The 27,047-nt window shown below is 36.9% G+C and overlaps 1 protein-coding gene across 3 annotated transcripts; it reads right to left on the bottom strand.

Annotated features, from left to right (window-relative positions):
• Positions 1-1,682: 1,682 nt before the first annotated feature.
• On the bottom strand, positions 1,683-26,790 carry LOC122308451 (E3 ubiquitin-protein ligase CHFR). Of its 3 annotated transcripts, XR_006242051.1 has the most exons (16): positions 26,563-26,790; positions 18,246-18,396; positions 17,522-17,619; positions 17,098-17,159; positions 16,900-16,991; positions 16,669-16,792; positions 15,653-15,739; positions 13,062-13,155; positions 12,551-12,658; positions 12,074-12,174; positions 11,248-11,313; positions 11,069-11,156; positions 10,395-10,455; positions 2,912-2,999; positions 2,698-2,761; positions 2,073-2,148 (listed from the first exon to the last, which is right to left on the bottom strand). XR_006242051.1 is itself a non-coding variant. In XM_043121779.1 (15 exons), the coding sequence occupies exons 1-15, from the start codon at positions 26,621-26,623 to the stop codon at positions 2,017-2,019; spliced, it is 1,389 nt and encodes a 462-aa protein (XP_042977713.1). In that variant the 5' UTR covers positions 26,624-26,784; the 3' UTR covers positions 1,683-2,016. The 3 variants fall into 3 exon arrangements, 2 of the variants coding, with proteins under 2 accessions (XP_042977713.1, XP_042977714.1); XM_043121779.1 differs by lacking the exon at positions 2,912-2,999 and having other exon boundaries at positions 1,683-2,148; positions 26,563-26,784; XM_043121780.1 differs by lacking the exons at positions 2,073-2,148; positions 2,912-2,999 and adding an exon at positions 10,143-10,238.
• Between the last annotated feature and the right edge of the window lie 257 nt (positions 26,791-27,047).

The raw sequence follows: 27,047 nt of genomic DNA, 5'->3' as shown, positions 1-27,047 counted from the left end.
CCACAAAGGTTGCCAACCGAATTGAGAAGCTACAATATGACTTCTTGTGGAGTAGATTGGGGAAAGAGTTTAGATTTTACTTGGTTCATTGGTTAATTGTTTATACTCCAATTTTTTAGGGTAGTTTGGAGATTCGTAACTTGATAAAATTCAACCAAACCCTGTTGGGTAAATAATTGTGAAGGTACCAACATAAAAGGGGGGCCCTATTGAATTCTGTTATAAATTGACAATTGGGAGAAGTTTAGTAAGGATAGTCCTCGAATGAGATATGGGGCCCATATAAGATGGGTTTATGAATTGGAAAATTTGCCAAAAACATGAAATAATTGTAGTGGGTGACAATTCTTGTGTCAAATTTTGGTATGACAAATGGTGTGGTTAATGAAGCCTCTGAGATGCCTTCCTTGCCATTTTTGAACTCGCCAGAAATAAGGATGCAGCGATAGCCATTTTCTTGGTATTTTCTAGTGGCCTCCCTCAATAGAATGTAAATTTCATTAGGGCAACTCAAGATTGGGAGTTGGAGACTATCACTGAGTTCTATGCAGCAATGTATTTCGTAACTATGACATATTATACCATAAAATAGATGAATTGGAACCCCTCTAAGAAAGGTGAAGTCACCAACGAATGATTTTACCAAGTTCTAATGAGTCTTGGAATGATCATGTTCTCATTGAAAAGTATATGGCAGACAAAAAATCCTTCAAAAGCAGTTTTTATTTTATGGACAACATTATTGAACAAGAAGCTCACCATAGATAATTTAAGGAAATGACAAATAATGATATTAGACCAATATTGTATGTGTAAGAAAAATAGTAAATCAGTAGATCATTTGCATTTATATTGCAACGTGCTCATAACCATGCAAAATGATTTTTTCGCAATTAAGAATTGAATTGTCATGAGTCCTGCCTCTTAAATTGTTAGATTTCTTTGCAAGCTAGAGAGGCCTCCAAGGTAACTCACAAGTGGTAGCAAAATGAAGAATAGTTCCTATATGTATGTGTTGGTATATTTGACAGGAGAAAAATGATAGAAACTTCTAAAGTTGCTAGAGAATAATGGATGAGCTTAAAGTTTTTTTTTTTTTAAGTCATTATTTTTTTGGGTGGGGACCATTGTTTGTAATGGACTGAATGTCCATAATTTTCTTCTTTCAATTGTAAACTCTGAATAGGTTGTTCTCATGTATATTACCTGTATACTTGGATTTTACCTACTTCTATGACTAAAACTTCTTAATTATCTATCAAAATGTGATGCACTGTTTAAAGAGGAAACTTCCTCTCTAATTGTGCATTATATTTTACAGCATCGTTAGATCAAGGAAAGAAGAAATAATCAGACTATGCCTATCTTTATATCAATAAAATATCTTCTTACTTATCAAAAAAGAAGAAGAAATAATCAGACTGATGCGAGTTAGAGGACTCGATAGTGTAAATGACTACAAACCAAGTCACCAGTATTGTCAAGTCTTGCCTAGAATGATCTGTCAACTCTTGGTGCATTATTAATTCTACATGATCATAAACTAATGGCATGAACAATTTTTTCTTACTCTTTTCTTAATTATTGGGCATCAATGTGATGACTTCAAAGCCACAGGAAAAAAGAATTTTTTTTTTTTTTTATATCCGTCAGCAAGATTTTAGAGATTATAAGGATAGGAAAGAGCCCAATTACACAGGATATATACAAGAGCAACGTCAAGGCGTGGTATTCTAGCATTTGCATAACAGTATTTACCATAACCCAAACCATTTCAAGATGAAATTGTGATAGAGCTGGTCATTCTAGCACGTAGGGACCTTAATGATGCCCAAAAAAAAAAAAAAAAAAAAAAAAAAGAACAGACTAGAAAGTTTGAGACGGTTTTTTGGTGGTATTAAATCATTAACTCTCTTCGCGGTAGAGTTACACCACCATAGAACCATAAATGATGAAAAATACAAGCAAAAGAAATGAGGCTACATCCATAAATAGATATCACCGATGGGACGTACGTTACATATTAATACCTCTAGTTGGACGGCAAACATGATTTCTCTTACGAGCATGGTCTTCATTATGATGTTGCGTTCGACATGCATATCCATACCAGCAATCTTCCCTCTTTGATGCATCTGGCGGTAAAAGCTAAGAAAATGGTGCAAATAACCACGTTAATATAAATAATAACGAAAACTAGAAGCCATTTTTCAAAACTAACCAATTGGTTGGTTTGACTAAAATCATTACCGATATTTGATTAGACCTTCAAATCATTACCGATATTTGAAATTAAATGACTCTTCAAGAGGAGATTTCTAGAGCTGACTAATGATACTAATGATCGTTATGGTATACCAATTGGTCAGAATCACACTCGGTCAGAGAAATCACACTCGATTCCAGGGAGGAAAAATTTATTGAATGTTTCCGCAATAAGAGAACGGATTGACCAAAAAAAGATAGACCATTGGGCAAACCAATTGGAAAGCCACTTTCAGAAAGTTGCCAAGATGAGGCATTAATTTCCTTTAAGAAAATTAAAACAATTCTCGGTTGAATGACAATAAATCAAATTTGGCAATATATTCTTTGAATTGAATTTATTCGTGCAAGTTCCTATTGGACATGCGTTCACTAGAAATCATAGCTAGAATTGAACTTGATTTTATAATGATTCAAGTTAATCATACTTACATCCTTGGGCATGGAAATCCGAAACCAATATAGAAGGAATGAGACCAGTTTGTCATAACAATCGCTGCATCCAAAACAAACATCCATAATAAAAATCTAGCATTTGATGAGGCAAGATTTGTGAATTCAATGTCCTACTGTAGCAGGTAGTTTTGCCACTGCCAGAGCTTCATTCTATAATCCATGGATACAATTTGAATTAACGGGCAATTACCAAAAATAAAGGCAGGTGCTATCAGATTCAAGTTCTATTACGTCCTTCCTCAGTGAGAGCTATTTGGAGCTGAATGGCAGGAAGCTTTCTACAAAGCTAAATGTCATTAACAAAAACACAACCTGGCTGAGGTAACATCATCTTACAAAGCTCATGGACAGCTTTTTTTAATGTTGGCTGTCAACACTCAGTCAAACACAATCATGAACAAGGGGGCCTTCTAACATTTGATCATTAACAAACACCTATTATCTTCCTGTTGAGAAAAATGGTTAACTTATCAAAAGGGGGAAGAATTACTCTTATTAAAAGTATTCTTTCCAACCTCCCAACTTATTACCTTTCTTTCTTTCCTTTGCCTGCAGGGGTGGGAAACCGTATTGAAAAATTATTTCGTACATTTCTGTGGGGTGGAATGGGTGAGAAGACTAAACTCCACCTAGCTAGTTGGAATAGAGTTTGTTCTCCTATTTCAAATGGTGGTTTGGGGGGTTCCTAATTTGAGCAGCTTTAACAAGGCCTTGTTGAGGAAATGGTTGTGAAGGTATCAATTGGAAGGGGAATCGTTGTGGAGGGAGGTTATAGATCGGAAATAGGGGTGTGATTGGGTGCTTTTTTTTGTTTTTTTTTTTTTTGGGGGGGGGGGGGGGGGGGAGTTGTTGTTCTAAGGATGCTAGGGGTGCTTATGGTGTGAGTCTTTGGAAATTTATTACAAAGGGATGGGAGAACTTTGTTAAACATACGAACTTTGTTGTTGGTGAGGGTCCAAGGATCCGTTTTTGGTTTGATATTTGGAGTGGTGATCGGGCTCTTTTTAGTGTGTTTTCTGTTATTTTTCGTATAGCAGCACATCAGAATGCTTCTGTTTCTGATTTGTTAGTCCATTCTAATAGAACCTTGCAGTGGGATGTTCATCATATAACTTATATTAGAGCTGTACAGAACTGGGAACTTGATGAGGTTTCTGATTTTTTCAGCTTCATACATTCCCTGCGGGTTGGGGGTAATGAAAGAGATCAAATAATACGGAAGCATACGGGTAGCAAGAAGTTCTCGGTACGGTCTTACTACAAGGTGCTGACTCTTCAGCATTGTTCTCCTTTCCTTGGAAGCATATTTGGAGGTCTCATGTGCCTTCCAAAGTTGCTTTTTTCATATGGACAGCATCACTTGGAAACATTTTGATGATTGTTAATTTGAGAAAGCGTGGATTTGTTATTATGGAGTGGTGTTTCATGGGTAAGAAACATGAAGAATCTGTGGATCATTTACTTCTGCACTGCAAGGTGGCAAAGGCATTGTGGGAAGCTGTTTTCAGTAGAGTTGGGTTGGTTTGGGTGATGCCGATGAAAGTAGTGAATTTGCTTGCGTCCTGGATGGGGCTTTGAAGTTCTACTCAAGTGGCTGCTGTGTGGAAGATGGTTCCGTTGTGTCTCACGTGGTGTATTTGGTAGGAAAGGAATGGGCAATGTTTTAACAATAAGGAGTGCACCATGGAGAAAATCTGAAATTCTTTCTATTTTATTTATTGCAGTGGTTTTCCGCAATAGGGCTTGATGGAGTTTCAGCTCATGACTTTCTGTTTTCATTTTCCTCTTTATAGAATGTAATTACTAATTAGGTATTTCTTTTGTATACTTCATGTGTACATAGGCGAACATTCTTTGAATAAAATTCTTACTCAAAAAAAAAAAAAAAATTCCTGTTGAGAAAGCTTACAAATTAATTGATTAAAAAATAAAGATTTAAAAAACAAAACTAAAAATGTTTTATAACAAAACTAAACATTTAAAAAAAAAAAAAAAATCCATATGTAGACTGAGTTTTACTAAATCAAGAAGTACGTTACCCCAACATAGAGGAAGTACACGAGATACAACTGAGTAGAAAGGAAATAGATATATAAAATCTGAAAAGAAGAAATAGAAAAGGCCTTGGGCTTTGGGGTATGCTCTCCCTAGGTCTAAGGTTCAAAGGTTCAAATCTTCTTGAGTGGAAACAATCTCTAAGGGTCATCTGACTGAGAAATTTTCCTCTTGAATTACCTGAGGTGCACTTGCAGAAAACTCCTTACCGAGGGCCTGTGCACCTCCGGGATTAGTCAGGATGTTGTTCCTGTACACCCGATGCTTAAAAAAAAGGGAAAAGTCGGGTTGCTGTTCCTGTACACCCAATGCTTAGAAAAAAGGGAAAAGGCCACATTAATGTGGACCACCATCCACTTATTAAGGTGTTGATAAAAATTCATCACCAACTTCTCACAATCTTTGAAACTACACTTAGTTTTCTCTCCATATATACTACAATTAACAAGAGAGATTCATTTTTTCCAATAATGCTAATTGACGACTCCTGAATTGTCCATTCCAATATGCTAAAGATCTACAACCCAAGAATGCATGACCTGATCCATCTCAAATAGGCTAAAATCATGTTCCATAAAGTACTAGTTACATCACAATAAAGTAAAAGGTGATCTATGGTTACCCCATTATTCTCGCGTATTCAAGATAAGAAGTTTTCCTAAATCTTCTGTCCATGCAAAAATGTTCACTCTCGGAGGAGTCTTGTGTCGCCAAGTAATATTCCAAGGTAAAAGAGAGCTGTCATGAGCGCATAACATGCTGAAAATAACTTTTACTTGAACACTCATTTATTAGCGGGGCACCAAACAGATTTATCTTAACTATCCCATCCCACCCTAATGGATTCCAATCGGTTGAAGAACAAGTTGAAGAGATCCACCTCCAGTCAATAGCCACTCCAAAAAAATTAACATACAAGTGATATAATCACGTGAGTGCAGAGTGCTGACAATGATCTGCCATAGAAGCATCCTTAAAACGTGCATTGTCAAATAACTTCAGGAAAACACTTTTCAAGATCTGATCTCCACACCACACATCATCCAAAAAATGGAGCTTATATCCATCACCCACTTCAATTCTAATAAAGCAGGAAAAATCTCCCTAGCCCCTTCTAATGCTATTACTAAGACCAGCCTAAAGGATCCATTAACCTCATGAGAACACCAACCTCCTCCCAAGATCACATACTTTATGTCCATTAGCACCCTCCTAAGGCTCTCTTTCATAGGCCTAATGCCATAGCCACTTCCCCAAGAGACCTTGATTTAAAAGAATTTAAGGAAGCTCATATTTTGACTAGATATTAAAGAGCGACTAAAAATAAGGAGTCACCTTTCGAAGCTCATCACAAAAAGCTTTCCAACCATTTCCATCCCTTCGTTTTGCAATGCCTAACAAGCCTCTACAACCACCTCCTCCATACTCCACAAGGTCCATTAATTGACCATAGCTTTTGAGCGACAATGAACAAAAAGACTCCATTCCCAACCAAAGGAGAATTTCAAGAACTCTCTTTGCCCCTACACTTGAGGTTGAGCCCCCATTGAAAATATTAACCATGCAATACTTAGTTTACCCAACAACATCAATCAGCAACCACTTCTACTTTTGAAAATAGGGTTAGGGCAAAGGAGGTTCCCCCTCTGCCACCTCACTAGGGATGGTCACACTAGTTGAGAGGGCAAAGGGGTGTAGTCACCCCCATAAGATGGATCACACTAAGGCCCTCCCTCACCTCTACTTCAGTGCTTACAGGGGTGGATCCCAACCACCCCACAAAGGGGTGGAGGCCCCATTGCCAGCGTGAGCACCTCGTTAAGGGTGGCATGCCTCTTCTGCCATACGAAAAAGAGGAAGGTCCCCTCCACATTGCTCATCTTTTTCTTTTTCTTTTTTTATAAGTAAACGGTAGTATTAATAAGAATAAGCATAGCCCAAATACACAAGATGATATACAAGAGATAAAACCTATCAAAATCATACTAGTAGAGATAAGAAACTCATGAAGATTAAAGTCCACAGCTAAAGCCCAAAGAAAAAGGGTATGGAAAAAGAAAGCTCTAAGCTCCTCTAGTGTCCGCTCCTTGTCTTCGAATGTCCACTCATTACGTTGTCACCAAATGCACCACATAATGCATATAGGGACCATCCTCCACACGGCTTTGAATTGTGGGACACCATCCGAACTTGTCCAGCTTGCCAATAACTCAACCACTGTAATTGGCATTACCCAACTTAATTCCAAATGACTGAACACTTCACTCCAAGTGGTACTAGCTATCTCACAATGAAGCAAAAATGGTCTACTGTCTCACCGGCTTTCTTGCACATACAACACTAGTCTGAAATAATTACCCGACGCTTTCGCAGATTATCAGTTGTCAAGATCTTACCCAAGGCTGCTGTTCAAGTGAAGAAAAGTGCTTTAGGGGGGCACCTTATTCCTCCACAAGCTTCTCCATGGGAAATATGAATTAGGTAGAAGAGTAAGGACCTTGTAAAAAGGAGCGAACCAAGAAGGTACCTTTGCCCACAGGGGTCCACCACAACTTGTCAGCTCGCAGTCCATTCAATCTCACGGGATACACAAGGCTGAAAAAAGTCTCAAAGCTGTCTAATTCCCAATTTTGGGCTGCTCTACTAAAAGTAACATTCCATTGGATTTGGTTCCTAGAGCAAACCATAAAATCCGCCATTGACGCTTCTTGATTGCATGCCACTCGGAAAACGGATGGAAATGAGTCCTTTAGAGCCTCCTCCCCACACCAAATGTCCCTCCAGAATTTTATATGGGTACCCTTCCCCACCACAAGTCTAGTTTGGTGAGAAAACACCCCCCACCCTTGTCTTATGTGCTTCCACACCCCCACACCATAGGTCCCATTCCCCTCGCTAGTGCTCCAAACCCCCCATAGACTACCATGTTTGCAATCAACCACCAATTTCCAAAGAGCTTCAGGTTTCATATTATATCTCCAAAGCCATTTCCCAAGAAGGGCCCAGTTAAACGTTCTCAGGTTCTTAATCCCCAAACCACCATAGGGAATTGGTCTGCACACCTTATCCCAGCTAACTAAGTGAAACTTGAACTCGTCCCCTATTCCACTCCATAAGAAATCCCGATAAAGTTTTTCAATCCATGCCACCACGCAAGCTGGAATAGGAAATAAAGACAAGAAATAAGTTGGTAGGTTAGAAAGAGTGCTCTTGATAAGAATCAGCCAGCCTCCTTTAGACAAGTACATTCTCTTCCATCCTGTCAATCGTCGTTCTATCTTCTCAATACTAGTATCCCAAATAGATAGTGCCAGTGAGGCAGCCCCCAACAGCAATCCCAAATAGGACATGGGAAGAGAAGCCATCTTACACCCAAGTGTACCAGCCAAATGCTAAGTGATACTGACGTTCCCAACTGGCACTAACTCTGATTTATCGAAGTTCACTTTCAACCCTAACACTACTTCGAAGCAAAGGAGAGCCTTCAGAGCCTTAACCTATTCTTGCTCTGCATTGTAGAAAATTAGTGTCATCTGCAAAAAGTAGATGGGAGATCGAGATAAGGCCCCTATTCGAATCGTTTACTGAAAACCAGCCATAAAACGATATCTAACCACCACCGATAACATCCTACTCAAGGCCTCCATGATGAAAACAAAGAGAAGAAGAGATAGGGGATCTCCTTGTCGTAGTCCACACAAGCTGTTTAAAGAAACTCTCTGGGCTGCCAATGATCAAAACAAAAAATCTTGCCATTGAAATACACCATCTGATCCACAAACACCATTTTTCCCCAAAGCCGCATCAGTTTACATGATCATATGCCTTTTCCGTATCTAGCTTGCAGATAATCCTTGCAATACCAGATTTTAATCTACTATCCAGAAACTTATTAGCAATAAGTACCAAATCTAGGATTTGACGACCCTTTACAAAAGCATTTTGTGGCTTCAAAATAATCTTATCCAAGGCCTCCCCTAGCTTATTAGCAAGTACCTTGGAAATGATTTTGCATACCCCATTTATAAGGCTAATAGGTCTAAAGTCATTCACTTCCAAAGAACCAGACTTCTTTGGAATCAAGGCAATAAAAGTAGAGTTCAGGCTTTTCTTAAACTTCCCAGCCAAGAACAGCTCATGAAATACATTCATAATTTCTTCTTTCTAAACCTCCCAACAAGTTTGAAAAAACCCCACTAAAAAACCGTCTGGGCCTAGCACTTTGTCTTTCACCATTTTTCTTACCACCCCATATACCTCCTCTTCCTCAAATGCTCTTTCCAACCACGTCGTTGTCTGTGGCTGAATAGAATCAAAACCGAGTCCATCTATTTTTGGCCTCCACCCCACTCTCTGTGAATAGCTGCTCAAAGAAATTTACCACATGATCCTGAATCACAGGGGCCTCCGTGCAGTCAGTACCATTGATGTTCAACATCTCAATGGTGTTATTTCTCCTATGAGAATTAGTCACTCTATGAAAAAATTTTGTCCTTCGATCCCCCTTCTTTCAACCAAAGTGCTCTTGACTTCTACCACCAAGAGATCTCTTTTAAGAATAATATTCTTTCCAACTCTGAGACCAATTCTATCTTACGTGAGACTTCAACGGGGGTGAGGACTCTATCCTTAGTAATCTTCTCAAGATCCTGTAATTCATCTTTCCTTTTTCAACTTTTTCTCAACGTAATTTTAGTCAAATGCAGAGGCAAGCAATCCGAGTACACAAGTATACAATAAGGAACACCAAGTATAGGGGCTTTTTCCACAATAGCTTTTCTTTTTTCTTTTTTCTTTTTTAAATTGACTTTATGTTTATTTGAAAGAAACAATAGTTTTTGACATTTTTGGTTTTTATACTTTTATAGTTTTTACTTTTATAAGCACAAGAATAATACATTGTAAACTTGAAAGGGGAAAAAAATTGTAAAGCTTGAATTACAAGCACAAAAATCCATGATTAAATTTGATTATATTGGTACACTGGCGTGGCATGAATTGAAAAAAAAGAGGTTATCAAATGACTATTTATGTTTTGACAAAATAAAGAGAAAGTTCCATAAAAGTGTAAAATTCTAAGGGTGTTTTAGAAAATATGATTATAATATGATTCCAATCACTAGGTTATTGCACCATACCACCATCAGAGCACGTGTAAAAGATTCTATTCTAGTGTTACAACAGAACTAATATGAAAAGCTATTCTATTGACAGTAATAATTGTTCTTTTTCCCAATGGAATAGCCATTCCGCATACCAAATGCCCTAAATGTGACAGCTGACTGAGGGTTAACAATGACAAAGAATATACTAAAACGCAGTGTACACTTGAGAAGTAAACAAACCAAAAACTATAATTAGCATACCTTTCTTACACTCTGCACACCAATAATCAAATGACATGCACCCTTTTGGATCCATGTGGACAACCAAATAAAATAAAATGATCTAAGATTTTGTGCCTGTGTATAGATAATGTAGAATCACATGATTTGATCTATTACAAAGATTACTAAATTTGCTATGGGAAACTGTGAAGACAGATGAATTAAATAAGTAACTGCAGGCATAAATTTAATTCATTTACCCATAACACCATTGATGCAAAATGAACTTACTTGCAAATGTATGTTGCAGCAGTAATCATTTCAGCATGGTTCAGAGGCATCCTTGTTCGATCTGCCAAGAGACCAAAATTAACTCTAAATTAAAAGAAGGGACCATTCAGGGTGAGAATATTCAGAAGTTTATATCAGACCTCTATGGTGGCCGAAGGATGAATGAAAACTTAATTATATTTTACAATAATGCTTTCTCTTGAATTCATCTTGTGTACTTGGGCTATGCCTGTTTTTTGTATTAATAAAAATATGTTTTTACTTATCAAAACATGTGTGTGTGTGTGTGTATAGAGCTACATATGAAGGGGTGACAGGCGGGGTGACAATCTGTTTACTGGGTATACTTATCCATGGCTTATATATATATATATATATATAGAGAACTACACATATATCTATATTTATATAAGCTTATATAAGAGCTACATATGAAGGGGTGACAATCTTATTAAAGGCATGGATAAGTATACCCAGTAAACAATTTAGAAGACTAGTCTTCCTTTAACAATGTGAAGAAAAGATAACAACACATCAGGAAGGTTGATCAACTGCTAACTAGCAGTCAAACCAATATGATATACTGAGCATTGCAGTTACAAATCAGGACTTTCAAGCCCAACAAGTTAACTTTTTCAAACATCAAGCTAAAAGTTAAGAATTCATCAACTTGCCGATTTCTCTGTTGTTGAACTTTGCAACCCAATCTGAGACAACATCCTGCAATGTTCTGCCCATCCGAATAATACACCTCTTTGTGATCTAAGAAATCAGTAAGACATGAGTCATGTAAAACATTATCTAACCAAAACAATTACAACAGTTTGGTATTTTGGTACAGAGAAACCTATACATCTTGTTCATGCTGATTCTTTTCATGTGCAGCCTCAGGAATCCTAGAAATAGAGCAATCTGAGATCTGCAAAGTGTAACAAAAAAGTCTATCATTAAACATTTATATAGTGAACATTACATCATCATTTATAATATCTTTTGGTAACATAAGAGAAGTCCTTGATAAAACATAGGTACAGTACATAAAATATCAAATATCAATCTATCTTTCAACTAGGCAGTTTATGTAGCATATGGATGTATCTCTCAACTCATCCATATGCTATCGCTCTCAGCTCTGATGGCTAAACCAGGAACTCCTGGGAATGTGAAGATATGAAGCCAAGGTGTTTGTATATGGAATCTTTTAAAAAAAAAGAGAAAAGGCATGTAAGATGAGCAACAAAAATTGGAAGGAAAAAAAAAAAAAGCAACAAAAATGAGATTAAAACCTACAACTATTCGAAACAAGGAATATAACTTCGAGAGATTTCGTTGACAAAGTTTCAAAAGTAGTTAGACAACTAGAATCAACAAACCTAAACAAAGATTTATAAAGTTGCTGAGATTAGTCGAGACACTGTTCCAGGACACCCGGGGCCAATAAAAAAAGAGATTTATAAAGTTGAGAAAAGAGGATGCATAAAAGAGGACAGTAATGGAATGAGTGTTTTCCAAAAGAGCCACAAAAATGCCCTATTAAATGGATGTTGATTGGTGATGATCAGCAACAACAGTTGTCTAGGAATAGGAAATTCAGAGTAACATAAGCAACAAATGCAACTTTGAAAATATCAAAATTAGAAAACAAAAAAAAAAAAAAAAAAACCAAAAAGGCTACATACTGGTTTAAAAGTCTCACTACTGCAAATAGGGTGGAAGTTGCTTCCAGTAAGCCTTTGAGCATTCCAATAAGCACCACAAAAAGCTCTATCACATCCTAAACCTACAAGAGGGGAAGAAAATGGCAATTCTAGCTATTTAGAATAGATGCCTTATTAGACCTAAACCTAAAAGGGTATGAAAGTGAACATCCCGTGGAAAAGTTAATCTTCCTTATCTTAACAAATGCTCCATCCAAGTTCATGATCAATAAAACTTTGTTTACGGGTCAAAAAAATAAATGCTCAAAATTAACTCGAATTCCAAGTTTACATACACAAGTAGTACGGTTCTAGATGTAAAGTTCAAAGGGTTTACTAAACTTCTAGGGTGGGTACAGAAAAAGCAAAGTCCAAACATTTAAACTAGCAGGCTGATTTAAGTTGTAACAAGAATGACATGCTAGAAGACATAGATTTCTGCTCCAAAATTCAACTTACAGTGCTGAGGTACACTAATATCAGTTCTGGAAGGCATCATTCCTCCACATGCTTGACATTGAAGATGGACAGTGTTCTGGTTGCAGTGAAACCCCTCCAATTCAGTACCTGGAATAAATGCACTGCTTATAATTTTTTTTTTATAAGTAAATACACTTCAATAATGCACTTCTTATAAGTACTTGATCATTTTAGTAAAATGCACAGTGTGTAGCTATAGTGGATAGGACATATGCCTGAAGACCAAATATTCAATAGCTATGAATTAACTACTTTGAAAAATTTCTGCCATATAATGAACATGAAAACTTCTTTATAAAAATAACTAAAGCAGGTCGTGAAAAATACATATATTGATGGATAACATTGGCAAACTGCAAAATCTATAATTAGTAAAGCAATGAAAGAGTAAGATAAAGTTGATAGATGGGTGGATAACCAAATTGTCAACCCATAATGTTTAATAGAATGAGGAATAATTCCAAACACAAGATAAACAAATTGTATTTACCACATTGAGGGCATGGAAGGTCTATGTCATCACTTTCTTCATCCACCAGTAAGTGAGCCCTCTTCCGAGGAAGACTTTTTCCAGACCTAATCACCTAATTTAATATGCAATTACAATCAACACAAAAGGGAAAGAATCATAAATCATTTCGAAGTGGAATAATATAGGAACAGCATAAAACCCAACCAATGACGTGAACACAAAGAACAAAAAGATCATAATCTCTTATTTTTCACAAGTCAACAAGATCAGAAGCAAATTATACCCTTTCCGGCTGAAGAAGGAAAGGGAAAAAAACTACACGTAATACACTGCTCATCTGCATACCAGCTCAGGTTTCATATATTATAGACTATTCTCTAGTACAAGGTGCAAATACCATTAAAGCAACAATGCTCATTATTCAAAATGTCAAGGAATTTGAATGCAACTCAAACAATAATAATCGCAATGCTGGGATTTAAATCACTAGACATGGCAATAATGGTTTCCTGCCCACAGAAATGCTCCGTCAAAAAAGGGCTTGCTATCAAACGACTCTATTTAAAAAATAATAATAACAAAAAAAATTTTATAGTAAATAATTTTTTTTTTTTATAGGTAAAAATTTTTATAGTTAATAATCGTGGAATTGCTTGAAGAACGTCAACAACGGAGACATCATAAATTGGTTTGAGCTTTATTTTATTTATAACCTATTTCCTTGGTTTAATTATGGGATGCATGTTCTACTTCAACTTTCATATACAAAACTGAGGATTTCCAAGGGTACAATTTGATTCTTGTACATATACAATGCATTTACTAAAGATTGTCAGGCATAGACCAAGAGCTTCCTTATCTCAACAATCCCAATACCAACTAAAAGCAAAGCTATCTTCCTCATTTGTTTATCGTCTCTTGGCCTACAAGGTTGCAGGTACCAACAACCACTTAGACAGCAAGTTAGAATCACTGGACTACCACCAACAACCACTTAGACAGCAAGTTAGAATCACTGGACTACCATCATACCTTCTATTGGATTACTGTTTATATGATATTTCAAGTTATACAGCAGATTTTTTTTATGAGACGGTTTACTTCTAAATTTGCCTACAGTGAACTCCACATGTAGTTTCATGCAAAAATAAAACTCATGGTAGACAGGAGTCACAGGACTCCCTTAGATGGTGAGGAGACTTGGCTTGTCGCTGTCCGAATTAGGCTATGATACTCATATTGAGTAATATGTCGTGAATGAGATCCTACATTACTTGAGAATGAGAAGTTCTTGCTTTATAATGAACTTCAAGGGGCCCCGATTGTGTCATTAACTAGTTCTTTTGGAATATGAGCCCAGATGTGGTTTGGACCTCCCTTGCGGCATTACAAATGGTATCAGAGCCACTATCAACCAAAAATGTGATACTTAAACTGTGCCACCTATGATGGAATGACCCAACAGGGACGTTGGGAATTTAAGAGAGGAGATCATGATAACCATATTGAGTATCTGTGGTGAATGGGTTTGTTCCCACATTACTTGGGAAGGAGAAATTCTTGCCTTTTGTAAATTACTTCATGGGACTCCAATTACACCATTGACTAGTCCTTTTGAAATACGGACCCAAATGTGGTTGGCCCTCTCTTGAGGCATTATATAAGCAGACTGGGTTTGTTAGGGGAGCCAAGTCTAAACGCATACCAGATAGTGGACAATCAATGACTATTTGGGCGATCATTCAGGATTTGAGGACTTCATGTGATAATAATTTCCTATCTAAGCACTTGGCAGAATAAGCAACCAAAATATCAGAATTGGTACCCTTTTTCTAATCCTTCTGTTCTTTCCTTTGATACCTGCCTTTTTCTCCAATTTTCTCTTGCATCATTCCCTAATTAGATTGGCCTTCAACCCCCCTATGCAGGGGAGTCCCTTCCCCAATTGCCGGTAAATGAAAGTGCACATCTGTTTTTCCCTTTCGGTCAGTGTGTCATCATGACAGTGAGTGAGTAACGAGGCCTTTTTTTCTGTTCAAGTGGTTACCCCTTCCCCTTTGTCCCCATTTCATTGTATTCACAAATAACTCCGAATCTGTGATATGACCTACCAACACATTTATGATAGATGGTATTTAAAAGAATGGTGAGTGTAGGTGGAGCCAGGTCTCACCCAATGCATCATTCTCCATAAGGTTTTCCATAGGACCTGCTAAATGTTCCAAGCCACATGCCATGGGATCACAATTGGAGACATCATATTGGCAGATCATATCCTTACATTACAACCGACAAATCTATTATTTGAATGACTGGGCTGAATTCTAAAAGCAATAAATCAGATATTTCAGGGGCACACTAGAACTACAGTTGAGCATTGCATTGTCTATGCAGAAACAACCAAGCAAAAGTTATAGAAAAGTCAATAAAAGAGAGAGTATCCCTCCCCACGTGAACTGGAAATAATTCCTCCTCTTTGCTGACACACCGATGCAGTAGTCTAACCAAACAAGTCATATCTCTACCTTCATGTCTTTTTATGCTAGAAATTGTACTACACGCTATACTGCACTAACACAGTATGGCTAGATAGTAATAAGACTACTTACGAGATTCGATCGTATCGTTGCATAGCAATCTAAAAGTGCAACTTCGTCATCAGAACGCTTTAATGAAGAATCTGTTTCCAGTATATCCTAGACAAAAGCAAGCAGAAAATAGTCAAAAGAGATCAATGAAATCCATAATGCCAGAAATAATGACATGCTCTAAACCATAAAAATTTCAAACATATGAATGAGAGGTGCATGAGAAAACAAAGTGGAGACTGAAACCTTGTGAATAAACGTAAGGTAACAAGACCTTCAAGAATATCTAATATGATGCTATGCGAATACCTCACTGACTCAAATGCCTATGACGCTCGAAAATTTGTACAAAAGCAAAGTTGTAGCTGCAACATACATGCTATAAATAATTAAGCTTTCAAATTAACATTATAATCGAAGAAAACATTTAAAATTTTGGCACTAGATCAATGTTACTCTATCAAGCACACAATCATCGTCAAAATTTATTAATAATACGAACATTATACATTGAGCAGTGCTACATGTACTTATTATTTTACTTACATTTTTACGTACAAGACTCATTTTGTCAGTTTTCTTTTGAAATTCAAATTTCATAATTTTCAGTATATCAATAGCTGATACGTGAAGAAGTAAGTTGTTTATAAGTTTTTCTTATGTACATTTAGCATTTTTATTAAACATTTACTGCTCCAAACACCAATATCATACATCAATAATCTGTTTTCTTCCGATAACAAAAACATCAGCATCGAAAAAAAGCAGAGGAATAACAGCATGATCTTCCCAACACTTTTGGTAGTTGCAATATAGGAAGCAGATACAGTCTACAAGTTCTAAGTAATTCACAGCATTCTACATTTAGTTGATGATATTATAGAATACTAAAAAATGGATGATTTTCCACCAACAAATGCATAAAGAGAATAAACAACAAAAAGGATGCTATTCCACCAATCACATTTATAATAACTCCAATGCACATTTGCTTTAATAAACATCTTATCCATATAACCCAAAGCTCGTCTGCCTACCTCTGCAATATTATGCAGAAAGTGGTTTCTTCCAACAAATTGTACAACTGCTCTACACTGGGGACAGAGTACATTTGAATGTTTCTCTTGAGATCTCCTTAACCACTCTGAGAAGCACCCATTGCTGAAAATAACAACCAACAACTTCAACAGGAATCTTTAGATAGAAAATAAAAAAAGCCTTAAGGATGGCAGCTAAGCAAAAATGCCATAATAAGTAAAGTTACAGACCAGAAGTTATGAAGGCAAGGAGCAACAGTAACAACATCATGCCATATATTTAAGCAAATGCTGCATTTTGCATGCTCAACATCAACAGAAATCTGGTAAAATCAAACCGAGAGATCTAAGTCATCAGCATCACTACATATGAGAACAACCCTCAAGGGAAAATTTAAAGGTAAGAAATACACTAAATAATTTACTCACCTTTAATTTCTTCTTGCAGATTTCCAGGCTAGGTATTAACTTGAATCTGTAGCCAAGATACCCTAGAGCATCAAGAAAACATAAAATAATTTGCTGATGTATCCGGGCACAGCACATTTGATAATTTGAACCACAGCCTAAAAATTACAGTACAAAATATGTTTCCAACAAGGACAGATAATCCCTCCTGCAACAATACGCTCACAATTCTATCCACTTTTCAGATGTATATAATAGGCTCATACCTTTCTTTAGACTAATTAATTTTTCATTCACATGCATTATAACACAACCAATATGAGTATTAACCAAAGGAACAACACTTTAAATAAGTAATGAGCAGCAGAGAGTTTAAAATAACACTTTCTCATCGACAAGATCAGCCATTAAGAACTACAGAATACCAATTTGAATAGATACTGACCTTCTCTATCAGGGCCTGGAATAATTTCAGTTCCACACTTGATGACAATAGTGTCTTCATCATGGACAACAGTCTCATTAACAAGTATCGTATGGGAACTATATCACCCAAAAAATGATAATATAAATGTCAGTCTTCTGTTGCCAAATAAATGAATACAAAGGTTCCTCCAATAATATCATCAATAAAGCAACTTCAAAAACAGCCCCTTGATTTTTCAAACAACTTGAGCACAGAAGCAACCAAACGATAAACAAGAACTAATATATTCAGGAAAATTAATATGACATTAATGCCCTTTATGCTTTTTGATAATATATTTTGGCTGTTGAACCACAGGTTATCCGCATCCTGTCCTCTGATTACCCAAATTAGTTAATCATGGAAAGTTCATGAATCCAATCCATTGCCAACTCTAAAATTGACAGCTGCTATGGCAGATGATTTTTTTATTAGTTGTTATGGCCAATGATTTAACCATAATACAACTGGCATACATGGCTTTTACTGAATATTGACACCCTTCAAGGTATATCCACGGGAAATTTAATGTGTTCATCATGCGTCCATCATTATCTTACAGGAAAAATAATCATTTAATCTTTAAACGAAGGAAAAAAAGGGAAAATGAATTACCAATTTTAATATTTGCAACAAAGCATAAATATTATATTTGACAGATACACAAAAATTGAACAGCTGAATATTATTCAACAGAAAATACCTCATGTTTTGCATTGTGGCACTACATAGATTGGAATTCCGTGAAATTTTGCACCACTCTTGTTTATCAGCAGAGGAGGATCTGATCTCTGTGCATACAAGAATCTCATCCGCCCTTATATTAACTTCTGAATATCGTGAATCCAGTGGAACTGCAACATGAAAAAAAAGTTTACCAATATTCTAAATCATAAACACAATCTCAAATTCTACAATTAGTTCACTCCCCTCATTAGCTTCATATCTAGTAATAGCCACATCACTAAAAAGCTTAAAGTCATAATACCAAGGAGGAAAAAAATTATATAGACCGCCAATACAAAACAGGCTGAACTGAGTGACAACTTGAACACAGCTTCTCTACAACTTCCATTGGCTTTAAATTGTTGTGTTAGTCTTTAAAGCTTAATTCACATTGTCATATGAATATAGAATTCTGAAAGGAAAATTATTTAAATAGCCAAACCAAGGCCGCTCCATAAAATTGTACATTACTAGTCATTCCCTGTTTAACAAACTACCCTCACATACGAGTTCACAATCCATCATTCTATAGTTTAAAAATGATGAAACCTTTCCTTGTGTTATAACTAACTTCATGCTATTGCAAAAAAATCATCAACAGCATAGCTTCAGATTGACAATGACAAATAGTTGATACGTTTTTTTATAAGACAAATAGTGGACACATATCTTGAGTTTAAAAACTCACTGTTCACACATACACGAAGCGTTAAAACTGAGAACTTTTTTATTAGGAACCGGAAGACTAAACTGTTCTGATATAACGAGTGTTTGGCATGTACAAATTATTGTCGTTATCTATTGTTTACAAATACCTCTCTTGATGTACCATGCCTACAAGTACCCACTGTAATATATTGATATTCTTTCACATGTAGAAACACCTATTGTATCATGCATTCAGGTTTTGTACATAATGAAAACCATTTAATGTAAGGGGGATTTATGACATCAACAAGCGTCTCCATATTAGATCCCTCCCTTGTAGCTGGAAAATTGATATTGTTTGTCTTCAAGAAACTAAGTTGAGTTTTATTGATAGAAACATTATTCGTAGTTTGTGGGGATGTTCTTTTGTGGGCTGGAGTTATCTTTCATCATTGGGTGCTGCAGGAGGTGTTGATGTGGGATAAGAGGGTGATGGAATTAGTATAGGAATTTATTGGGATTTCTTCTGTGGCTGGTTCTTTTAGAAATACTGAAGATGGGTGGAGGTGGGCTCTTGCGGGTGTGTATGGGCCTAATGTGGATAGGGATAGAAGTTTTTTGTGGGAGGAGCTGGCAAGTCTGTATTTCTTGTGGGATTTGTCTTGGTGTTTCTATGAAGATTTTAATATTGTTCAGTTTCCTAGCGAGAGGGCGGGTGCACCTACTTTGTCTACGGCTATGGAAGAGTTTTCGAAGCTGATTTTTTATCTGAATCTTGCGGATCTTCCATTGGTAGGGGGTTTATACTTGGTCTAACAGTAGAGGATGATCAAGGTTGGATAGAGTTCTAGTCTCTCCTTCTTGGGAGACTCATTATCCGGATTTATGTCAGAAGAGTTTGCCCTGTGTCTGTTCTGATCATTTTCCCATTTTGCTTGACTGTGATGGCTTACATGGGGGTAAGAGTTATTTCAATTTGAGAATATGTGGCTTGCAGCTGATGGATTTCTGGAGTAGGTATGGAATTGGTGGGCCTCTTACTCCTTTTCTGGTACTCCTAGTTTTATATTGGCAGGTAAACTTAAAGCTCTTAAGTTTGATTTAAAGAAGTGGAATAATGAAGTCTTTCGGCATACTGAAGTGCAGAAAAATCTGCTTTGGGATGAGCTGCACGCTTTGGAGAATGAGGAGGAAAATGAGGAGTCCTTGTTAAGGAAGAATGAGCTGGTAACTGAAATTGAGAAGGTTTTGTTGATGGAAGAAACTCCTTGGAGGCAAAAATCAAGGGTTCTTTGGTTGAAAGAGGGAGATAGATGCACTAAGTTTTTTCACAAGATGACTAATTCACATAGGCACAATAATGCCATTGAGGTACTTTATTACGGTGTCAATGAGCTTCATTCCCCTTATGAGATTCAAGATCACATTGTGCAGTATTATGAAGATCTCCTAACCAAGACAGAGGAGTGGTGTCCCAAGTTGGATGGTCTGAATTTTGACCAGCTGGATTTCTATGCAGCAAGCTATACCGTTTGAAGAAAATGAGGTGCATCAGGTGGTGAGTGGAATGTGTAAAGATAAAGCTCCAGGTCCGGATGGTTTCTCTACAGCTTTTTTTCAAGAGTGTTGGGATATTGTGAAAGAAGAAGTTATGCAGGTATTCCAAGAATTTTATTCTTGTCATAAGTTTGAGAAGTCCCTGAATGCTACATTTATTGCACTCATTCCTAAGATAGCTAGTGCCTATGAGTTGAAGGATTTCCGTCCTATTAGTTTGATAGGCGAGATTTATAAAATTATTTAGAAAGAGTCAGCTAATCGCATGAGTAATGGATAAAATCATTTCTAAACCTCAAAATGCTTTCGTTAGGGGACGTCAAATATTGTATTTGGTTCTAATTGCAAATGAGTGTTTGGACAGCCGGATGAGGATAGGTATTCCGGGGGTTCTTTGTAAGCTCAACATGGAAAAGGCATACAACCATGTGTGCTGGGTTTTCTTTTTTATATGCTAAGAAGATGTGGCTTTGGAGATAGGTGGTGTGAATGGGTTAGACATTGTGTTTCAACCGCTCGTTTTCTGTATTAGTAAATAGCAACTCTTGTGGTTTTAGAGTTCGAGGGGCTTGTGACAAGGGGATCTGCTATCCCCTTTCCTTTTTTTTTTAGTGATGGAGGTGTTGAGTCATATGGTGGAGGCTGCTGTGGTGGGTGGTGGTGGTGGTTTTGGTGTTTTTTTTTTTTTTTTTTTTTTTTTTTTTTTTTTTTTTTTTGGGGGGGGGGGGGGGGGGGTGGTTGGGGTTTCTCTCTAGTTTCACAATGAATAATAACAACGGTGCTATTTTAATTTCCCACATTATTTGCAGATGACACTCATTTTTTGTGATGTTGACAGTGGACAGATTCAAGCTTTAAGGGCTGTATTATTGTGCTTTGAAGCTGTCTCGAGCCTCAAGGTGAATTTTAGAAAGTCGGAATTGGTACCAGTGGGAGATGTGAGGAATATTAATCATTTAGCAAGTTCATTGGGCTGCAAAGTTGCTTCTATCCCTATGAAATATCTTGGACTTCTATTGGGGGCATGGTTCGAAGCAAACAATATATGGGATGGAGTTGTAGAAAAGGTTGAGAAAAGATTGTCGGGTTGGAAGAGGCTATACGTATCAAAAGGGGGAAGATTAACCCTTATTAAAAGCACCATTTCCAATCTTCCCGCTTATTATCTTTCTTTATTCCCATTACCGGTAGGTGTGGCAAATTGGATTGAGAAGTTGTTTATAGCATTTTTGTGGGGTGGTATGGGAGAGAAGAATAAATTTCATCTTGTGAGTTGGTATAGGGTGTGCTGTCCGATTGAGAATGGAAGATTGGGGGTGCGAAATTTGAAGAATTTTAATAAGGCACTGTTAGGGAAGTGGTTGTGGAGGTATCAAATGGAAGGGGACTCGTTGTGGAGAGAGGTTATTGATTGAAAGTATGGATGTGATTGGGAGGGATTGGTGCTCTAAGGAGGGTACGGGATCTTATGGTGTATGCTTATGGAAATATATTAGACAGGGGTGGGACAGTTTTGTAAAACATAATAAGTTTGAGGTTGGAGAGGGTGAAAGAATTAGTTTTGGGTGGGGAGGAGGCACTGAAGGATTCTTTTCCATCGGTATACCAAGTGGCTTGCGATCAAGAAGCTTCGGTGGCGGACCTAGTGGTTCGCGCAAGGGATCAAGTCGTTTGGAATGTCACTTTCTGTAGAGCAGCACATGATTGGGAACTAAACACTTTCGTGGAGTTCTTTAACCTCCTGTATTCTATGGAGCCGAATGGTTTGCAAGAAGATAAGCTATGGTGGAAACCTACGGGTAAAGGTACTTTCTCGGTTCGCTCTTATTATAAGGCTCTTACAGTTATACCAAACTCTCCGTTTCCATGGAGAAGATTGTGGAGGAATAAGGCGCCTCCCAAATCACTCTTCTTCATGTGGACAACAGCTCTGGATAAGATATTGACTACCGATAACTTGCGAAAGCGTCGGGTAATCATTACTGATTGGTGCTGTATGTGTAAGAAAAATGGCGAGTCAGTGAATCATCTCCTGCTACATTGTGAGACAGCTAGAGTATTGTGGTGTGAAGTTTTCAGCCGAGTAGGACTAAATTGGGTGATGCCGAGGTCAGTGGTGGAATTATTAGCTAGCTAGGCGATGCCGGGAGGCGATCCACAAATCAAAGCTGTGTGGAAAATGGTACCGATCTGTATTATGTGGTGCATTTGGCAAGAGCGTAATGAACGAACTTTCGAAGATAAGGAGCAGACTATGGAGGAGATCCGTATCTTATTTTTCAGTACTTTATTCTTGTGGTCTCTAGCTATAGACTTCAATGGACAAAATGTACATGACTTTCTAGTGACTACTATAGCCACCTAGATAGGTCTTATCTCTTGTATACCATCTTGTGTACTTGGGCTATGCCTATTATTATTAATAAGATTGTGTTTACTTATCAAAAAAAAAGAATTAGTTTTGGGTTCGATGAATGGTGTGGTGAGAGAGCTCTTCATTCGGTTTTCCCGGTTGTTTTCAGATTGGTTGGAAATCAGCAGGCTGTTTCAGAGGTGTTGAGTAGTGTTAATGGGACTGTGCATTGGAATGTTATTTTCACTAGAAATGTTGAAGATTGGGAACTTGATGAGATTGCAGATTTTTTCAGTTTCTTGTATTCTCTGACTCTAGGAGGAAATGAGAGGGATCGAATGCTGTGGAAACTCATGGGGAGCAAAAAGTTTTCAGTTAAATCTTATTATAAGGTGTTATCTGTTCAGCAGCAATTCTCTTTTCCGTGGAAGAGTATTTGGAGGGTTTTTGTGCCGTCAATAGTTGCCTTTTTTACTTGGACAGCCGCACTCGAGAAGATTTTGATGGGTGACAGTTTGAGGAAACGTGGCATGATTGTTATGGAGTGGTGCTTCATGTGTAACAAAAATGGTGAAACAATTGATCATTTACTCTTACATTGTGAGGTGGCCAGGGAGTTATGGGTTGGTGTTCTTAGTAGAGCTGAGTTGAGTTGGATTATGCCAATGAGAGTGGTGGATCTACTAGCATGTTAAAATAGGCAGCATAGTAGGTCTCAGTTGGCAGCAGCGTGGAGGATGATTCCTTTGTGCATAATGTGGTGTTTATGGAGGAAAGGAATGAGTAGTGCTTCAACAACAAGGAGCAAAATGTAGAGGATATCTGGAAATTGTTTGTGTCTTCTTTGCTGCAGTTGCAGTGGTTTTCAGCTATTGTCCTTAAGGGAGGGAATGCTCATGAGTTTTTGTTTTCTTTTCAGGCTTCTAGAATGTAATTGGGTGTTTCTTTTGTATATTTCCTGTGTGCATGGGCTTCGCCTAGTTTCATTTAATAAAGTTTCTTACTTATCAAAAAATAAAAATAAAAACAATGAGATCAAGTTTTGGGTCCATTTTTCATACCACACACAGAGTATATTACAGAATGCAAAATAGAAGCTTCTAAACAAATAAATAATGTCACAACAATCCAATCAGCCAACCGGAAAACATGTCACGATTGACCCAATATCAAAAGATGCCAAAGGAACACTTTCCAAAGCAAACCAACAAAACACACATGTTATGCTTTAATGCCCCAGACAAAGAGCCTTCATAGCTGAACTTAAGTGCAAAAACACACTTGTTGTGTATAATGTTCTCAAACTGAATTGGCTAGTTCTTATGATTTCAAGGTGGTCTACCATACGCTTGAGCCTTTTTATTAACCCTTAAAAGAAAAACCCAATGCGTTCTTCACCTTTAAGTAACATTTATTCTTCAATTACTAAATGCATATGAATGCCTCTCTGATCATGAATACCAGACCCATATTTGAGTGGCTCAATACCAAAGAAACGGTATTTATGTTCAGAAGCTATTTTATTTCAATATTGCATGTTAGATACTTTTATGTATCCCAATTTTTTATTTGAACTAAATTTATTTTCGCACCTACAGAACATGCACTTTAACTCTTCCAGATTTATGACTTTTTTCAACTTTTTCTCCTAGATGTTAAGAAACATCAGCAATGCCTCAGTGCACCTTGAGCCTTCATTACCATTCATTAAAAAATAAATACAAAAGAAAGAGAAATCACAAACTGACAGGGTTTCAATCTACAACTAGTTGAAAATTTGAATTTGTGGAGGGTGATTCTTTTATAGTATCAACCTTATGATTAGCATTGTAAATGGCTGAAAACAGATTAGAAAGGATTAGAGTTGAAATGATGGGAATGGGGACAAAGAATGAGAGAAGAACATCTCTCAGACAGAACAAATAGAGACTTAATCTGATTGTTGAAGGATTTTAAGTTGAGTTTTTACAGTCGCATTAAACAAATTTCTTGAAGAAAACAAATAATTCCATTCTTTAATCCAAAATACAATCAAACAAATCCCATTTTAAAGAGGCTTCAATTGTCCAGGACTATTACTAAAATATGCAGACTGCATCAGTAGGCCAGATGGAACAAAATCTTTTTACTATTCGTAGGACTCTTAGGGTGCATTTGGATGGTGAAGTGATCTCAAATGATCTGTGAACAGTAGTGTAAAAGTAATGATAAAATATTAAATAGTAGTTAAAAGTATGTGAAAAGTAATGATAAAATAATAAATAATAGTGGAGTGATCTCACTACCTATACACACCCTTAAGCCTCTTTTGGGAATATCTCATCTCATTTCATAATTTCTCATAATTTCCCTCCCAAACATCACTCCAACACAAACAATTTTCAATTTTTTCATCTAATCATTACAACTTTTCCAAACTTCTAAACAAAGCACGAAAAAACAATATTAAAAAATTCAAAACAAAAAGTATATTAAAAACTTATATTATGATAAACCCCAAGGGGTTGGCCTAAGTGGTGAAGGCCTTGGTCTTGGGGTCTCATTCCCTTCAAGGTCCAAGGTTCAACACCTCATGGGTGCAAACAATCCTTTGGGGCCACACCCCCTGGTGAAAAGCCAGCGATTTAACCAGTTCCGTGTAGGGAAACTTCCGAGGGTGCGGTGCACGGGACCGGGGTTTATTCTGCAGGGGTGGGTCCAAAGGGCCCTGCCTTGGAGAGGTTCCCCGACATCAAAAAAAAACTTATATTATGATAATATTTTGATTGTTTTAACTTTATATAATATTTTAACTTTATATATTTTAACTTTATATAATATTTTTATTCAATTTTTTCCCTCGCCTATCCCAAAATCCAATAAAACATCGTAGCTTAAACCATTTCAATAGTATTCACAAACTACTATACTACTATTCATAAACCATTTTACTACTATTAATAAATTTTTCATCTCATCTCATTCCTCAAACGAGTCCTTAGGATCCTTTTGGCAACACAATTGTTCTTAAGTATTCTCAGATATTTCCTTCCCAAACAACACTAAAACACAAAACACTTTTCAATTTCAAATATTCAATTTTTTCATCTAATCATTACAACTTTCCCAAACTCTCAAACAAAATACAAAACACAATACTAATTTTTCAAATCTCAAAACAAAAATTATATTCAAAACTATATTCAAAAAATTTTTTAACTTTATAATACTTTAGTTCAACTTTTTCTCTCATTTTCCAAAACTCAATAAAATATTTTAATTCAAACAATTTCACTGCTATTAATAGATATACAGAGATATTCTAAATATCTAAATGGGCGCTTAATGCACTCCTTGACTGGCTAATTGATAACATCTTCGAAGACTGAACAGCACATTGGATTGTTTCAACAAATGACTCTTTGGACTATCCTGATTTACTAATGATTCTTATTAAACCAAACCCAAGAAAGATTCAAACCAACTGAGACCCAACTTCAACCCATTAATGCATAACGTTTGAACCTGAATATATTCCATCCAAGCAATAAAATGGAGCGGTGGAAGGAAAAAATATAAAGGCCTATACGGCTAAAATGTGTTGAAAACCCCCAGTAGAAGAATGTACTTCTTTTTCTTGAATGTAGTCAATGGTGATTTTTCGATTCATGCATGTACTGCACAACAAAGAAACTCCGTAGGGGGAAAAAGAACCAAAAGAGTTTAAAAAAAAAAAAAAAGAGTAAGATGAAAATACCAAGCTTGGCCCAGATTTCCTCTTCAGAGAGCTTTGCACCTGAGCCCTCTCCCACTTCCATTATTATCCGTCGATCTTTTGATCAATCAATCGTGAAAAGCTTTCTTACTAGCGAAGACGAATCGTGGGACGCACGCAGAGAAGTTAGCATAGGCGTCAAGAATGATATCCCCAAACTATCCCATCCGATCGATTGTTTGTATAAAGTCGATATTTGAAAAGGTCGGCAAATAAAATTAAAGAAAATCCCATGAAAAATTCGTTTCGTAAATCCTAAATAAAAAGTAGTGGTCAGCTTTCAAATAAAATAAAATAAAAAAGAAGTAGTTGTCAAGTAATTGGTCACAGGGCTGAGCACCGACGAATCGGAGTCGGTATTGGAGCCATCCGACTCTGACTCCGATTTTATCGGAGGCCGAATCTAGCCTCCGACTCCGCCTCCGAAGGTGTTAGACTCCGCTCCGGCTCCGGCTCCGACTTGTCGG

This window comes from Carya illinoinensis, chromosome 4 (assembly GCF_018687715.1).
Source record: "Carya illinoinensis cultivar Pawnee chromosome 4, C.illinoinensisPawnee_v1, whole genome shotgun sequence".
Classification (NCBI taxonomy): Eukaryota; Viridiplantae; Streptophyta; class Magnoliopsida; order Fagales; family Juglandaceae; genus Carya; species Carya illinoinensis.
The sequence above is the reverse complement of the archived record's forward strand: the minus strand, read 5'-3'. Positions and strand labels throughout refer to the sequence as shown.